The sequence below is a fragment of the Myripristis murdjan genome, chromosome 21 (assembly GCF_902150065.1).
Source record: "Myripristis murdjan chromosome 21, fMyrMur1.1, whole genome shotgun sequence".
Taxonomy (NCBI): domain Eukaryota; kingdom Metazoa; phylum Chordata; class Actinopteri; order Holocentriformes; family Holocentridae; genus Myripristis; species Myripristis murdjan.
This window is the reverse complement of record NC_044000.1, coordinates 23,067,596-23,085,380: the sequence shown is the minus strand read 5'-3', so window position 1 is coordinate 23,085,380 and position 17,785 is coordinate 23,067,596. Positions and strand designations below refer to the sequence as shown.

General features: G+C 43.8%; 1 protein-coding gene across 1 annotated transcript; it reads right to left on the bottom strand.

Annotated features, from left to right (window-relative positions):
* Positions 1 to 311: 311 nt before the first annotated feature.
* Positions 312 to 16,931, bottom strand: ccdc80 (coiled-coil domain containing 80). Its single transcript, XM_030081291.1, has 11 exons — positions 16,601 to 16,931; positions 15,356 to 16,255; positions 14,720 to 14,917; positions 13,545 to 14,089; positions 12,227 to 12,574; positions 10,937 to 11,093; positions 7,611 to 7,747; positions 6,284 to 6,435; positions 5,459 to 5,562; positions 2,472 to 2,555; positions 312 to 1,261 (listed from the first exon to the last, which is right to left on the bottom strand). Exons 2-11 carry the CDS (start codon positions 16,035 to 16,037, stop codon positions 939 to 941), a joined length of 2,730 nt encoding a protein of 909 aa, XP_029937151.1. The 5' UTR covers positions 16,038 to 16,255; positions 16,601 to 16,931; the 3' UTR covers positions 312 to 938.
* Between the last annotated feature and the right edge of the window lie 854 nt (positions 16,932 to 17,785).

Here is a 17,785-nt window from a genome sequence, read left to right as displayed (position 1 = left end):
AAATGATCTACTATCCTCTAATACGTTCTGTTCCTACTGTATTGATTATAATGATGTGCAAATTTTTCAAAATATATTATTTTAGAAAACACCCTCATTGCTTAAATTATTGATGAAAGATACTATCAAGCTTAATTAGTATTGCTTGTGTTATTTCTGAACTTAATTTTAAGATACATCCCATCCAGTAATCATCTTAACAGCCACTAGGAGGCAATGTTGCTCCAGGAGAAACTGGGTAAAGCTGAGACTGCAAACTTGATGTGATAGATGATATTCTTTGGACAGGGATACCAACTCAGAAACCGTCATTGGTTGTAAACAAATGTTTATTTGTCATATAGCACAATAGAGTATAAATAAGAACATCATATAGCAACAGGAACTTTACAAAAGAGAAATAATGTGGCAGTGTCCTTCCATAACGTAATAGGTAACTGTACCTCAAATGCAACAGATGTCCAATAAATACATATGTCTTATTTTAGCCCAGTATCTACAAAATAAAGGTCTCTGCTGATAAGATGAAAATGTAAATTTGGCCTGGAAGACAAGTGAAGGAGACAGATAGTGTAGCGTGCAAAACAGTCTGAAGTTTGAAATGCAAAATAACAGTAGGCACAGAAGAGATCCCTGAACCTCCAGGCTCATCTATACATTTCTTTGACTAGCCAGTCCTGATCAGAGGTTCTCGTCTTTCACCATTCACCTGCCAGCATACGCTATATATCAAACAACCAGATAGGTGGAAGCAACAGGACTGAGGCTTCCACTAAGTGCTACAAAACTTTCAAGGACCTCACTCCAACTGAGCCAACTGCCTGGTAGAGGATGGGTAGGAAAGAGGAAAAGGTTAAGGGCTGATAGCACCAACCACCAACCACCAACTGGAGGGCAGGGATCAGTTACGTTACACATCCTTGCCTAGCACACATCCATTAGTAGCCATAACCCTGATGGTACCCGTCCTGGTAACCATGGTCGTATCCATGCTGATGGTAACCATAGCCACCATACTCATCCTCGGGGCAGCGCATGCCTAACGACTGCTGGATGGCCATCTCCTGTCTGCGTAGCTGCATGGAGTCCACCAAATCATAGATAATGGCCATGGACCACATGGGTGAGGGGTACCAGGACTTCACATTGCCATCCTTCCCGACCAGCAGCATGGAGAAGTACTCCGGACTGATCTGGAAATAGTTCCTGATGTCCTTCACCAGGGTGGCTGACAGCCCCTCGCGCTCCACTGTGGCACTCCCTGGACAGGGCAAAGTTCATAAGAAGTACATGAATTTGTGCAGAAAGTGCACATATTGACCTTTTCCCAGTACTTTAAAGGTGTAGTTCAATATTTTTTTTACATCAGGTTCACATGAAAATATATTCTGTGCATTTTCACCACTATTCTTTCAGACAATTCCTTATTTTCAAACTAATTTGACTGCTGAAAAAGCACAGCATCACTAAGCATTGAAGCCTGTTCAAAAACCACGTCACCAAAGAGGCTGCCTGCTGTGTCCAGTGCAAGCTCAACAAACAAAATAGCTCCAATGTAAGGAGCAGTCTGGAAGCACAGTAAGGCAGTGAAAATACACAAACTACAATGTATTCTGTTGTGGTTTTTGTGAGTGTGTGTTTTGGTTGCGGTTTAAAATGCCTTTTGTCAGTCTCTGTTTGCTGATGCTGCTGTTGTCCTTCCAAGACGGGACTGGCTGGGAAATCTCCAACCACAGGACTCACTGCCTCGCTGAGGTTTTGTCCATGCTACAATATCACTATTGGTCAATAACTCATGCAACTTTTGTCAAAAATTCCCAACTATCCCTTTAATGTCAGAGACAAAATTTAAACACCAGTCCACTAAAGCCTGCCATTCGACCTAGTTTCTACAGTCTTGCATAAGCCTGACTCCCCTTTCCCTTTTCTAAGTAAAGCCGACGCCCGTCTTGGTAAAGAGTCCTCCTGAGAGCTCTGAGGTGAAATATCTACCGGGTCATGTGAAATCCAAGGCATAACTGTCATATTTTCAATTCTGACACCCGTACCACAGCAGCAGCATGCATGCTTATGCAGCTGTGAGAGTGTATGCAGACAGTCCGTCTTTGATGCTATCACTTCTTTGAGGTTGGTCAAACATTCAGTTCCTGAGGGGGCATGAGGAAACAGTGATGAAGGGTCGGGAGTGGGACATAGAGACGCTAGGATGGGCAGGGGGATTTTGTATAGGTTGGGATACTGATTTTGAATGAGGAGTGGCTTCAGTGCTGAAACGATGACTTATAGCTGGTGGAGAGAGATCTATTTGAATGTAAAACAGTGGGAAGAGTGTCAGGCTTTTAATGCTTAGTGTTGAGTAGAGCTACCTGTGTCAATAAAAAGAGGTACTGTGTATATTTCTCTGTGTGTTTACATAGCCATGCCCACTCTACAGTAACATACATAATTTTGTTCGGTTTCTGCGGTCTTACCATTGATTGGGTACAGCTCCAGCACTCCACCCATATCTAGCTGCTCTGTGCCGACCAGCTTCAGAATGGAAATGTGTCTCAGACCTGTGTCACCATGACAAGCGAAAGAAAACCAAATATCTTAGAGAGATAACAGTGTAAGTAAGACTTCAAACAAGCATATAGACAGTATCTACAATATGCTGACCACCTGTTTCTTATCTATCATATCCTTCTGCTTATCCAAGCTGATTTCAGTGCAGTTGTTTATTATTGGAACCATCCTAGCGCTGGCTTCTAGGTATTGAAGGGAGAATGTGGTGGTCTGGCAAGCCCGGCCAAAAAGCTGTTTCCTCTTAAGAGAGAAAGCCCACAACAACCACATGAGAACACTGGCTTTACTAGGTGAGAGCCAAGTGCTGAATACCAGGATCAAACCTCCCAGGCCCTTAGCCCAGTCAGCAGGACAGGCCTTTGTCTGGGACAGAGAGGGAGGGTGCAGCTCTGGGTGCCGGCCGAGCCAAGAGCAACACATGAGGGGAAACAGTCCACACAGCCCCTGGTCTGGGTCTGCTGATAAGCAAGTTCACTTTTTTCACCCCAGTCACTTGACTGCTGCTCCTAATAAGCTCAAACACATGCACAAAAAAAAAAGAAAACAGATACATAGAGTGCAGATCCAGACTAATGTCACATTTACATCTTAGCATTTAGTTAACAGCCTTATCAGATTGGCTTTACAGTGAGTGCAGCTGTTAACATCAAATTCCTCAATGGCCAGCACTGCAAGAATGCAATGGAAAAAAGTTACAGATATAACAAATATTTCTGCGTTCCTAACATACAAAAGTGTAAGGTGATCAAAGCCATGGAAAAATGTTAAAATTTTAATTCATATAAACAACACAGGAACATGAGTTTAAATTGGATGTGACATCATTTACTGGGTTTTAGTGAGAGGTGTTGTTCAGTCTGAACTATTTAAAGTTTCCATGTATCTTACATAAACCTGTCAGACAAGGTCAAGCTGTTGAGATTTGTGAAGTTTAGATAAATGTCACTTTTTGCAATATATGGCAATAATATTTGAGTGTAACTGTGGAAAAGTTGACTAACTAGCAGAATGGAAAGGTTATTGTCAGTGAAGGAAAAGAGCTTGTTATCCCCAGACAGACCAGCACTGCGCCAGTTCTGTCATCTGGGATCCCTATGCTCTCTCTCTCACACACACACGTAAATGCATCATTCAGATACACACATATGCTGATATACACTCACAAATTTGCACGTACACGGGCACTTACACATACACTCATCAATGCATAAGCACGGACACATACATAATGTGCACACACACGCACACAGACTCTCAAAACATCTGGAGTAAACAAAAAAACATTTCATGTGCCCAAGCTCTCCCTGAGGTGAACACATTAGCATATTCATAAGCGCTCTGACTAATGCTTTGGCAGGCGCTGAAAGGACACCGAGTCATGCTTGGGTAAACGTAAGGTCACCATGAAATATCACTCGGTAAGCTGAAAAGTGTACAGAACAGAAAATGATTGTTATTGGCGGAGACATGGTGGAAAGATTAGATTTTGTTCCGTTGCAATCTGCACCCACATGAATCTGGTGCAGGTGAAACTATGGATTGAGGAAATTATGTTTTCATTTTCATAAATTTCAGTTAAGTTCAGTTAGTTAACAGTTAATGAAAGCTTGTACATTTGCTGTGCTGAACATTAGGAACGTATAAAAGAACAAGAGGACACCATGTCCCTGCACAGTGCATGAGCCCAAATTGGTGCAGCGTTTGGAAACTTTCTGCACGGCTGATACTGTGGGAATGAGTTTATGCCTTAGTTAAACAGCCTATTACCCCAGTCAGGTGTCAGAATTATTATGTCAGATCACAACTGATAGTTTGGTTTAGGTAAATTTATTTTTGGATGTGGATAACATTAATGTGTTGTCAAGAGCTGGGCTTTATGTTGGGCTATACGCTGCTGCTGGACAAACTCCTGATGTTTGGAGTCCAATAACAAGGACATCTATGACACACTCTGGATAAAATACACCAGTTCCTATTAAGTGTGTTCTGTTATACAGTCACATCTTTTCCCTGTCAAAGTTCAAACAACAGGTATACTGGTTTATAGTGGGATTTTTCATGCTTGTCCTAATGATTTGAATATTAGTGTAAATTGGGAATCCTGTTGCTTTGATGTAATTAATGTCCTTTCCTTCTTTTATCTGAAGTTTTATAACTAAGTTCAGTATCAAAGACTACATCTTAAACACATCCCTTTCCTTTCCCAGTCTCAGTTTGCGCATCTCCGCCCTCAAACCCCCTTTTTTCCCTCTTCTCTCTTACGAAATCACCAGAAGAGAAGGCTCCCCCACTCAGAGTGTCTACTCCCCAGGTTTCCACCCTCTGGTCTACATCAGTCAATCATCGTTCTCTGTTCTCCGCTCTGTTCCGATCTGTTCTCGCCCCCTTTTCCTTCCCTCATCCCTTTAATTTTCCTCCTCCATCCCTCCATCCCTTCATCCCCTAACCCTCAACCCTCATCCTTCATCCCTTGACCATTACCCCCATCCCTCAATCCCTTCATCCCTCATCCTTCCCTCTGGACCCTCAATGCATCATCTCAGAAGGAAATGATGCGTTTTATCTTACTGGCAGCAAAAATAGCAGTTTGTTTGGAAATAACAGAAGAAGAATCAGGTTGTTAACATGAGAAGTGATCGCCACCGTGGCTGAACAAAGAAGAGATTGGAAACAGAAACAGAAAATCCCAGGAGAAAGGCATGACATGACCGCGCTGTTTGATTGTCAAGTGATTTCTGGAAACTGCAGTGCAAACAAAGCACAGAGAAGATGACTTATCACAAAAGATGGAGCCAGAATGACAAAATGAAAAGAAAGAAAAAAAAACAAGAACCTCTTCAATTGCTTAATTATTATGGTAGTCCTGGGACTGTGATTCATTTAAAAGGCTCACCCAGGTTGCAGGCCTGGCTGGTCAGGGCGTAGAGCTGCTGCTGATAGGCCCACTCCTCATCATTGGGGGCGGAGATAACAAACAAGCGACGTCTCCAGCGGAACCTGCAATCACAGGAGATTTCAGCCCGGGATGTAAGTGGCACTGTGGGACAGCGGTGAAAGCTCCGTACCAAGACAAGCAGTTTGTGCTTGGAGACCGATATATTCCCATCCTACCACTGCCAGAGGGTGACAACCTCAAATTATGGTCAAAAAACCTGCCAAATCTCTGCACTGTCATCCAACTGGAATCCAGGTCTCCATGGAAACAAAAGACAGCCTGTCTGTTTTAGACATCTCGGGAAAATATGTGACTGCAGTGAATCAAGCCGGAGGAATGGCTTGGATTTATGTTACTTTCAATATCTGTGCAAGACACACACACACACACGGGTGCACAAGCACACACACACGCACACACACACACAGTCCACCAGCATCAGCCAAGTAGGGCTTATAAATGCAATAAATTAGGGTCCAGCTGATAGTGTGAGTAGAGGACCAGATGTTTGATGGCATAGGAAACACACTGATGTGATCAGACCACCCATTAATTCTGACCACTAACTCCCTGGCAAAGCAATCATTCATTACATTATCCCAAATTCAAACAAGATATACCAGGGTGATGTATGTTTCAATCTGTCTCTGATTACAATCTACTGACAACTGGATATTAGAGACAAATTCAATGAAGCAGATGTATGTATCCCGTTTCAGGCAGTTGATGACGGCTCGGCGTGCACGTTGAAAGCGGCTGGACACCGTGAAAAGGCTGCACTACCTGGAGAGAAAGTTCTCCAGTGATCTCGGCTTGTCCTCCTTTTTGCAGGCCACGCCGTCTCTCTTCTGCTGCTCCATCTCACGGATGCGGGAGGAGAAGGTGTCGATGTAGTCAAACACGGCCTTCATGGCGATGGGGACCTCATAGGATTGCTAACAGGGGAGCAGCGAGAAGAAAACAGTCACGCCACAAGTTGATTTTAGAGATGGAGTGAAGCCATGCAATGATTTCAGCATTCTTGTGGAGGAAAATCTGGAGGCAACATGGAGAATAATAATAAAAAAAACAAGCTGGGATTTTTTATTGCTTAAAACAATTGTGAAAATGTTTTCAATAAAGAGCAGTAAAACACTGGGACATGTTTCTAGATGTGGTGTGGCTGCATCTTGCCACATCCCAAGAATTCCTGATAATAACTTCTGGGAAGCAGCGGGTGACATGCGGTTAAATATATCCCTGAATCCCACTTAAATCACCAAGTGATAGACAATTACAGCTTTTTCAAGAATATTGGAAATATCACAGCCGCACACACACTTTCCTGAGGATGTGCTGAAGGTGCTGCACAGCTCGTTCTGACTCTTTCACACCTCGCTCGCTCGCTCTCTCTTCTTTCTCTTTCGTAACACACACTCAGTGCCCTGCTCTTTAACAGACTTCCCTGTCTCTGCCTCTGTCTGCAGAAGGGGCGAACACTGGTGTCTTTGTTGAAGCCGTCTTAAAAACAGCCTGGTGATTTACCCTGGCACCTACACACGCATACACACACACAGCTGTCGGGCAAACATCATGTTGCGTGAATTAAAACAGTGTTTGGTCAAAGCAGGATGTTGGCAGCACAGGGACAGGCCAGTGAACATGACGGAGAGCCCACCTTCAAAGAGAGGCAGAGGAGAGGGAAGAAAGCGCCAAGATCAAAGTGGTGGGCGCTCCACCTGATGATGCAGAGGGAATTAGTGTGAAAAAAAAAAAAAAAAAGCACAGGTAAAGACTCACAACTGCACTCATGGCTGGTGAAGCAGGGAGACTATTTTCCACTGGTTTTCCACCATGTTTTTAATTATTTTGTTTTTTATTTGTACTTTTTCTGTGTTTTGTTGCTTTTCGGTTTCTTCCTCCATGCAGATCACATCAAAATGGATGAAATGTGATATATAAATAAAATTTGATGTAATTTTATTTAATTTGAACAGTGCGCTCGCACACTAAGCAAAGTGAATCAAGCAGCACAGCCTGAGAAGATGATTTGATCCTTAAAGGGAACAACGTGACCAAAACCATTTTCAGACTGTATTTTTCGTGGTTTGCACACAGACCGAGTCCCTACCTTGACTCTCATGTCTGTGTCGGTGAGCACCATGTAGAAGTCATTGTGCGTCATGCCGAACTCCTTCCTCAGGTCTGTGATCAGCTCCTGGTTCACTAGATCCTCCTGACGAAGACCCTTCATAGGCTTGTCATTCTCTGGAGATGAGAGGAGACGCTGGTGAGAGGACGTACATCTGTTGTTATTTAGTTCTTACTTGACCTTGCTTGCAAATCAAGTAGGAATTCTCGTTTAAACTGATGGACTGTCAAAAGGAGATAGCGCTCTTGAAGTGATCACCAGGGAGGGCCTGTACTATATAATCAGTAAGAGCAGTGAAACTATGCATTCAAACTTCCATGCACACATGTAAGCATGCATGCAGCACCATGCACGTAAATACACGTGCAGCCACATGTCCACTTACAGGTGACCAAAGGGGCAAAATGTTCAGACATGAATGGTTTATTTTATTATCTCTTATTGGAATTCCAAGGCATTTTGCATCACAGCATTGGCTTTGACAGCTTGTTCCTAGAAGCGAAATTGACAAATGCAACACTTGGTATTATTTTTTTCAGACGGTACGGTCAGTCATAACATCTGAAAAACAATAGCTCTTACATAACCGTCTCTGTTTTAACAAGGCAGGACATCAGACCCCATAATGGAAGATGATGTACAACTGCGATGATACAGTTTCCCATTGAATAAACTATGCTAACACAAACACAACGCGAGCGCCCGGTTCTGAAACATTAAAACAGTGAAATACGCTCTCCACAGCCAAGCTCCAAACAACGTTCCTTTGCAGCAAATCTCTCTGACAAGGCTGTGAACTAAGCTCAGCAATGTAGAGCGGAATGGAAACATGCAGAGTGAATCAGGGACAGACTCGACACCCACAAAGACCAGCTTTTATTCACTGGCTGAGATCTGGCAGGGTCCGATGGCTTAGAAATTTACTGTAGCTGGCATTTAGACAGGCCAAAGCAAAAGCCTTTAATCACCACTCCCTCTGTGCACGCGCACACGCACGCACGCTACAGAACAGTGTTTCCCAATGGTTGTCATCTCTCTCCTCTATTGCCATGCCCAGTGAATGATCGATTATGTCAGGAAAGCCCCAGCACACACTGGAGACAGCAGGCGCAGACTCAGACCGTACACACTGAAGCGTAAAACAAACACAGTAATATATTATATATACAATACATGAGGTTAACCAACCAAGTTACAGTAAAAAGCATACACTATGAGCTCATCCCGCAGTTGGGGACGGGCTAAACTGAATGAACCAGTTGTTTGTATATACACACACAGGCACATGCACACACACACACAGACACACACACACACACACACACATAGAATGACTCTTTGGTCAGTAAGTGGAACAAAATTGTAACCAACTGCTACCACGGGAAGCAACGAATGAACCAGTTGTTTGTACATACACACACATATACGCACATGCAAACACACACTCTGACCCTCCAGCCGGTAAGTGGAACAAAAGTGTAACCGGGCCCTGCCATTGGGTAGGTGGGTGTGACCTCACCTCAGAACTCTTTCCAGCATTCCATCTGGATAAAACCCTGTTGTCATGTGGAGTGACAGACTAATAAAAGTTTTACAAAGTGGGCTCGCATATCCTGACATTAACACACACTAACTAAGGCCTCGGGATGGAGACGGCTGTAAAATGTCTCAAAATACAGTGGCTGGCCAAGCACAAATGACAAAGCACATCTCATAAAAAACAGCAGCGGTTTTGTTCCCTCTGAACAAGTGGCTGTGAGGACTTTAATAAAAGAGAGTCTTTCAAAAGCTTTCATAATTGCATGATGAGATAATCGTGTGTGCATGTGGGTGGGTATGGTGTGACAGAAACAGTGTGGGTGTGATGCACTAACTGTCTCCAGCTTACAAATCAGCTCCAGAGGAGGCAGACTTACCCCCCTTTGCTCAGGATGACCAACTAGGAAGGTATGTTCTAGCCTCCCCCCTCCTGTACACGTGTGTGTTTGTGCAGACATGATGTATAAAGAGTCACAGTGCCCAAAGCACTCCACGTACTCCTTCCGACTTTGCCACTAAATATAGTCTATTGAAAGTGACGCTAAAAAAGGCTGAGACCTGATGCTGAAATTAGAGGCTCTCGGCCTTGCAAAGGGACAGGTCTTGGAGAAGTAACACCTAAGTACACGGTGAACACCGCAGGATTACGTGCACAATAAAGCCAGCGCACAGTAGCCAAGATCATGGGACTCAGTAGTTAACACTGTCTAGTATCCTCTGCACTGAGTAGGACACAGCGCTGTGGCTTTGGCAGAGCCAGCAGGCCATATATTCAAATGTTATTGTCTCAGCACATCACAGCTGACATGATGCAAGGTGCAGGAGCCTCTGTCAAGGAGGGTGAAACCAGGACAGCACAGTACACGTGGTGTGATGCACCGACACTAGTCTCAACCTCTTACAGTCAACATTCAGATAAGTTTGACTCTGCAGCTGTTTGAATAGTAATCGTAGTATGTATTAAATAGTGGAAAAAGATGCAGTGTAATTCTAGTGAGCAATACACTAGTCATTTCTCCTGGTATTGGGTGTGAGATTGAGTAAAAAATCTGCCGGCGGGTGAGATAAATTCTCTTGTTTACAGTGCATTTACACTAGTTTCAGGAATTTCCAGGAAATGGGCTGCAATATCTTGAAATATGGCAGACTGTAAAACTTCTGGCAAGACAACACCACTTGATTAGAGCCCACTCTTGAAACAAAGTGATCTGCGCGTGATGGAACTGGAATTATCTCCCTTCCTCGACAGATGTTTTCACAAAAATACAATTTCAAGGCTCAATATTAGATAACACTAATATGGACATTTTTTCTTCCACCTTGTACGAAGATGGAAGAAAATCTGCTACTGTGTATTTCAGTATGTAAGGAGTCCAACAGAGTGCTGTGGACTGCAGCTGACTGAAAAACAAATCTGGCACAGATTATTAAAGTTCTGAAACTATAAATGGGAACATGGTATGAGATAAAATATCAGGAAGTTAATTATTAAGGAAAATGAAGTCCATTATCAAAACACAATGATAAAACAGCATATCGCACTAATAATGCTGCACAGCTAATGTATTAATATACTTAAAACTACCACTTTTTATTAAAAAAATAAGATTTGTAAGAAATGGATGAAAGACATTTTTCTAACTTTTTCATGGCCTTAAGTTTAGCTAATCTATTTTGTTAAGAAACTGTGGAAGAGTAAAAACACAGCTGAGAATTAGGGTTACGGTTAGGATTCGTCCCTTCCTTATCTTGTGGGAGCTACATACCCAGCTGGTAGTGGTCGATTTTCATGGTGGAGTTGGTGAGCGAGCCAAAGATGGTGACGATGGACACTTTCCTGATGGCCATCTCACACACAGTCTCCAGGTACTCATCTCTCTGCTGAACGTACATGCTGCCCTCCTCGCTGGGGGAGGTGATCAGCTGCAGGGAGGAGTGAGAGAGAGAGTGAGAGAGAGAGAGAGAGAGAGAGAGAGAGAGAGACCGGAGGAGGTGTAGAGGTGCGTTAGACAAGTGTAATGAAATACATACACACACAGAGAGATAGAGTGCACTGCCTCTGTATGGCGATATTGTTTACATTAACCTGCAAGGCCATGTTGTCCCAGCCCATCCTCAACACTGCTGTGATAAGAATCTCTTCCAGCTGCAAAACACGGCTGTCTGTTAGCACACAGCCCGTCAAAAAGTGGGAGGACGGGCTTATTTAATGCCTATCTATATAGCAGGCCACTGAAATGTGACTTTAGGACTTCACTGTGAATTAAAGGGATAATAAGTGATCATTTCCCCCGTCCTTTAAAGCACACGATTCCAAATAGATGCATGCACGAGGTGGAGGAAGGATTGTTCATCAGCACAAATGACTCAGCAGTTTCCTAGCCAGGTGCTGAAATTTCCATCCTTAAAAAGTCAATTTCTGGCATGTGCACCGCCGCCCACAGGAATTTCAAGACCTTACCCCCCCCCCACCATCTACTCTTTCACATTTCCAATTTCTCAACAATGAAAAAAAAATGTGAAATGAGTAAACATTTTTCAGCCGTCTAGCTTTACTCTCAAGCCAAAAAAACAAATGACAAAGGAACTATATTTCAGTACTTTCCAGCATTGGGATGAATTAACTCGACTCTAGATATTTTTGCAGGCTCTCTGCTCTGATTCGAGAGCTTTACCGAATCAATAGTGAAAATGTAACCTCACTGTTTATGTTACTTACAAGTAACTCAAGGGGACAGGAGGGTTGGGGGAGCTGTGCTAGATACCTGTGTAGGAGGAGATGTGTTAATTGATGGTGCAATCAAAGTGATAGTAAAATTAAACGATTCCCCTTAGGGACCCCACTGTCATAGATTACTTAGCACTTAAAAATGCTGCATGTAGGCCTGTGTATTTGGAGGTAGTGACTTAATACAATAGAGCACACACCATCCGAGGCTTGTGAGCACAGATGTTTCCCTGTGGTTGCAGCCCTGAATGTGATATTTGCTAGAGAGAGAACCATGTTAGGGTAGTGGTGAGCCTCTTACGGGATGTGAGTTATGTCATGTTCTCACCAGCAGCCGCCTGCGATTCTCAAAGTAGTCCAGGAAGGAGTCCAGAGCTCCCTTAGGGGGAGGGGTTGGCTTCTTCGTGGGCTTCTGGTACTCCTCTTTCTCATGGTACTTCAACAGCTTCTTGCCGTTTTTCTTTCCACCATTCTTGCCCTCCTTTCCGGCCTTCCCTCCTCTCCTCTCTGCTTTTTTGGAAGCCTTGTCATTCTTTTTCTTCTTCTTGTCGTGCTTATCGTGCTTGCCTTTGCCCCTCTTGGCTGGGCTGATTTCGGTGTAGGTTTCTGTCTCCTCTGGATCGCTCACTGTTGGCTTGCTGATTTCATACTTATCCTTGTACTCATTGCTCAGCACCTAAAAAATAGAGCAATATGTTATTAATAAATGTAAAGTAATCATAGATAAGATTCTTATATTAATAAGTTTCTATTTGACCCTTTTTTCACCAATTGATGTAATACAATAGTGATTCAACCTATAGCCAGTTCAGGAAAGCTTTTACATTTGTTCCATTTCCTGTTAAGCACATGGTATCAGGCAGGTCTGTCCCTGAAAAAAAAAAAAAAAACCTCTGGTACACAGGAAGTGATGCATTTTATGTTACTGGAAGCAGCCACAGAGGTTTCTATGGAATAAACAGAAGAACTGCCTAGTAAGCATGACCAGCGATAGCCACGCAGCAAAACTGCCAGTGTGAATTTAACTCAGTGTAAAACTATGCCAGTATTTATGTAAGCCCGCACCCAATCTGAGTTCATTTAAAACTTTTAATAGTTTTGAACACCCACCCCAGTGCTATATTAGTTCTGAGTGGACAGTCAGCACTTATGAAGTTGAAATAATTGTCACTGAAAAAGCAACACTGATTTACACTAGAACATCGTGCCCTGCACCATGTCCGAATAGAGAAAGTAGTCTATTACCTACAGAAACTCAATCTTTATGGATGGAATATCCAAAGAATAAGACAACACAGTAGTGATGACGCTGTCTGACAGCTGATCAATGCAGTGCAAAAATACCAAAGTAATGAGCCCTTAGCACCAAAATTTTCAGCCAAATAAGAAAAGAATGACTTTAATATGATCTCCTACTCCAATTTGAGTGCCCTATTTAGTGCCAAAACCTTAATCCACCGCCCGTGTAGAGTCAAGGTCCACTACTTCAATGTACTCTATGAGTGCAAATATAAAATAACACTATGCCTCCAATTAATGTAATCGGCAATATACATTAGGATGAACCGCAGGCTTACCTAAAACACTTTCTTAATCAATAGAGACTCAAATGACAGGAATCCAACACATAAAGCCTTCTTAATCACCTTCTCTCCTCCATTCTTCTTCTTGCCAAGTTTAGTCTTGGAGGGTTTATGCGTGGTGGGTACCAGCTCGGCCTGCTTGCGGCTGTGTGGGTCTCTGCCTTCCTTGTCGGTGCGGTTATCTCCAGCTGGTGTGGTTTTGGGCGGGAACCTCTCCCTGTCTCTGCGGTTGTAGTAGTAGGGATCAGCAGTGGTCCGGGGGGCTGGCAACCACTGAGCCGTGGTTTGGGCCCTGGTTGGTCTCTGGGTGGTGGTGGTGGTGGTTGTGGTGACAGGGCGGGTGGTGGTGGGTCGTTTTGTGGTGGTGGTGGTGGTTCTTCTGGTGGTGGTTGTCGTAGCTCTGGTTGTGGTGGTGGTCGTGGCCCGAGTCGTAGTCGTGGTGGGTTTAGTTGTGGTGGTGGTGGTGGTTGGCCGTGTGGTTGTTGTTGTTGTGGTGGTGGTTGTTGCAGCTGTGGTTGTTGTCGTAGTCTGCGGAGGCCTCCTGATTGGTTTCCTTAAGATCTCTTTCCGCTCTGGTTTTCTTTCTACTGGTGTGTCTAATGATCCACCTATGAAACCAAAAAGATTCATACTCTTAATTACTTTGATATTTTGAGGTAATTTCTTGCACAGTGGATTGCTTCAACAATGTTTGAGTTGTATTTCCATGCAAACATGCATTTTAGTATAATGTTTTTTTTTTTTTTACAAACACTGAATGTATTTGATTTCTCCTGTAAGCCAGTAACTTACAGGAGAATATAATTATTAGCACAAAAATTCCATCACTAATTGGACAAAAAAAACAATATTAGTAGCTTCATATGGCATAAATGTTGTCCTTCTGTTGTTTTAAAGGCTGCGATACAGAAATATCATACAATTTCCTGGACTTGTCAGACTGTTCTTGGTGTTCAGTTACTTGCTTCTAATTGTTTGTCATCATAACCATACTAATGTTAGTCTATCAGATATTTCTTGTGTATAAATATCTTATTGAAGCACCATCGCAATGCTGACATTAAGATGTATTTGATTTTGTCCCCATCGCTCAACCCTAATTGGAGATTACTGTTTAAAGTAAAATGAGATAACTTCTGACAGGACAATTAGGATCTCCACAGAGTGTGAATCACAAAATGAACTCCCCTGGAAAAGCCAGCAGGTTGTTCAATATTGCTCACATGCTCTCCTCTCACCTGTGACTGTGCCCTCCTCCACTTGGCCCTCCACACCGGCTCCTTTACACTTCTGGACAAAGCCTTTCTGGCGGAGCTTCTCCAGCTTTCTCATGGGCGACTGGTCGATCACCTCATACATGGCCTCCAGCCTCACAGGGTAGGGGTACCTCTCCTCCACCTGCAACGTCTTCTTCAGCAGCACCATCCCAAACTTACCTGCAGGTCACCAGATCACAGATTGGGGATGAAATATCAAATGATGTTGCAATTTCCTTTTTTTTTTTTTTTTAAATTATTTCTTTTTTTCTTCCTTTTAAATTTGAATTCATATGAATCTAGGTGAAAATCAGGATAGTTCAGTGTGAGAATGGCAAAGTGGTGTTGGGGCTGAAAAGGCTGTATCATAACTGAAAGTTTGGTCTAGTCAACATACTTTTTCCTGCTAAAGTGCCCTGGTGCAGCACAACAACAAACCTAACCAACTCAAAATAAGAAGTGCAGGATAACAGCGTCAGCAAAATGTGTGGGTGTATAAAGCAAATACAAAGTAAGCAGGCGCTGTTCCAGGCTCTCCAAATGGAAACTTCTACGTCTAAACTTTTTTTTTTTTTTTTTTTTTTCACTGACAGGGGAGAGTCATCACCCACTGATTACCTTTCTCCAGTTTGAGGAAGCTCATGAGTCTGGGGATGAGGGCGGTATCCAGCGGCTCCTCCATCACCTTGCCCTCCGTGGTGATCCTCCTCACCTTGCCTCCCATCTCTCCCTCTTGGTGGAACATGACAATCTGGTGGACGTGTCGTTCAGCCAGCTCGCAGTACACGTCGGGTTTCAGCAGGGACATCATCAGCCGGTAGTAGCCGTCTGAGTCGTGCGGCGCGGAGATCACCAGGACGCGGTTCTTCCCTGCGAAGCTCGCCAGCAGGTTTGGCGAGCCGGAGCCGCTGGGCATCCGGGCGACCCGGGCTCTCGCACCGGGAGTGCCCTCATCTTGCAGCATGCCCGGCTGGCGGGGCAAGCCAACCTGCCCGGCCACCCTCCTCCCTATCGCTGGTCGGTGACCTCCTGTGTTGCCCTGCGTAGTCTCTGTCCTGACAAAACTATCGTCAGCCTGCACATCCTCCACTTGCCTAGAGCTGTGCACGGAGATAGCCGCAGTAGATCCGGGGCGCGCACCGCCAATGAGGCGCTCCCTGACCGTTAAACCTGGCTGGAAACGTCCCAGTCTTGTGCGTTTGCGTAATGGGATCCGTCTGAGGTGAGCCTGTCTGTCGGCCTCACCTGTCCAGGTCAGCAGATACATCAGAGCTACACTAAGTACAAAAGCCCCCCGCATTCTGGCGAGATGTCAAATAAAGTGAACACTCAGAGAGGGAAAGACACAGATCCAGCAGGATCCTGGTGCGTCTTTAGCGCATTTGAGGTTGTTAATTAATCAGTTCCACGTGAAGAAGTGCAGAGTGCAGAAGAGGCGCATAACACCGCAGGTCTGCTTCAGAGCATGCCTTCTGCTGACAAAGTCCACTTCACTCTCTGCTCTAGATTTGCCAGACACTGGGAGAAGGAGAGAAGAGTTTATGGTGATTAAGCTATATCCAGATGTTCATGTCAGCAACACTTACGTTTTCACTTATAATCCCGTAGAGATTTGTTAAAAGACTGTTTCCGTTATCCAAACATCCAAAACTTTATAAGACTCCCACAGCCCTCAGAAGAATAATTCAGATTCTATTGGCAAAATGTTTTAAAGGCAAATCAAATATCCAAAATGCGCTCACGCTGAAATTCAGACCCTAATAACTTATTAATTTATTATTCCTCGGGCATTGTTTATTTCCAGTAGACAGTCTTCTGGAGGCAGGAATGAGGCACCTCTCCGAAAAAACGCAAGAAGTTTACCCAGGCTGGGTCCGGATTAGGCTGGAAACCTGCGCTGAGTCTTTGTGCAGGAAAACGCGGATGTGCAGGCTCTCCTTTAGCCAACCTGATCTCTGGAGGCTTTCCCAGAAATGTCCACACAAACCTCAGCCTCCGGACTCTCCTGGCGACGCAACGACAGGACCTGCCCCTGGACAGGCGGTTGCCAGTTCAGTCTGCAACACCCCCTTCCCTGGAAGTGCCTTTTTGCGCTTAAATTTGTATCCCCTTCTTGGGAGAGTTTCAAATTTTATTGTAGCAAAATATTTTTAAGTAATCGACAAAAAGTTGATTCCAGCTACACTGTACAATGACAAGTGAAACAGGCACCTCTGCTGGAGACATATCTTGGAAGAGAAATGACCACAGTGAGACTCTATGTCACGTTCCTCCCATAGAGCCAATAGAGCAACGCCCCCAAATCCCCTCCCTTTCCACTCTGATATAATCCAAATAGGCCATGCTTTCCCATGCACCTAGCCCAAAAGGCAGTGCCACATTGTGGTGCATGAAAACTGTATAGACACGGATCATTTAGAGGGGAACAGAGTTCTGGATTATATATAGACTCTGAATTTGGCCGTCCAGTTACAGTTTCTGTAACTGTTTACAATGAGCAAACACACAAACTAAATGAAGGATGTCTTGACGTGTTATGTTGCCAGCAAAACATAATTGCAATGACTGTTTATATCTTTTTATGATGGCTCTTTTAGCCCACATCAGACTATTTCCATTTCCTCTGAAGAAAAGTAGCATTTCCCAGTTTGTCCCTTACTAATTAGGGAGTAAGTCAAAGACTCCCAGCTCATAAACCACAGGCTAGGTCTGAATCATGTCCACTTTCACTGCAGAGACATCTCACTGTATGCTCTGCCACTCTGCTCAGCGGAGTATTCACTACAGCACACATCTGTGCCTGTACAAAATATACTGATATTTATATTAAAGTGTAATGCGATGTCAGTATCACAAAATATATGTTTAATATAGGCTACTACCTGTTTTATCAGTGCCTTTGCCTCAGACACTATTCAAACTTCACAAAATACTGCAGATTTTGTGCAAAACTCATGGGAGCTGTGCTTGGTCAAAGCGATGTGCAACAAATTTGTTTTCTCTCCAAGTGTGGACAGCTATATGTTTCTCGATGCTACTGAGGAGCAA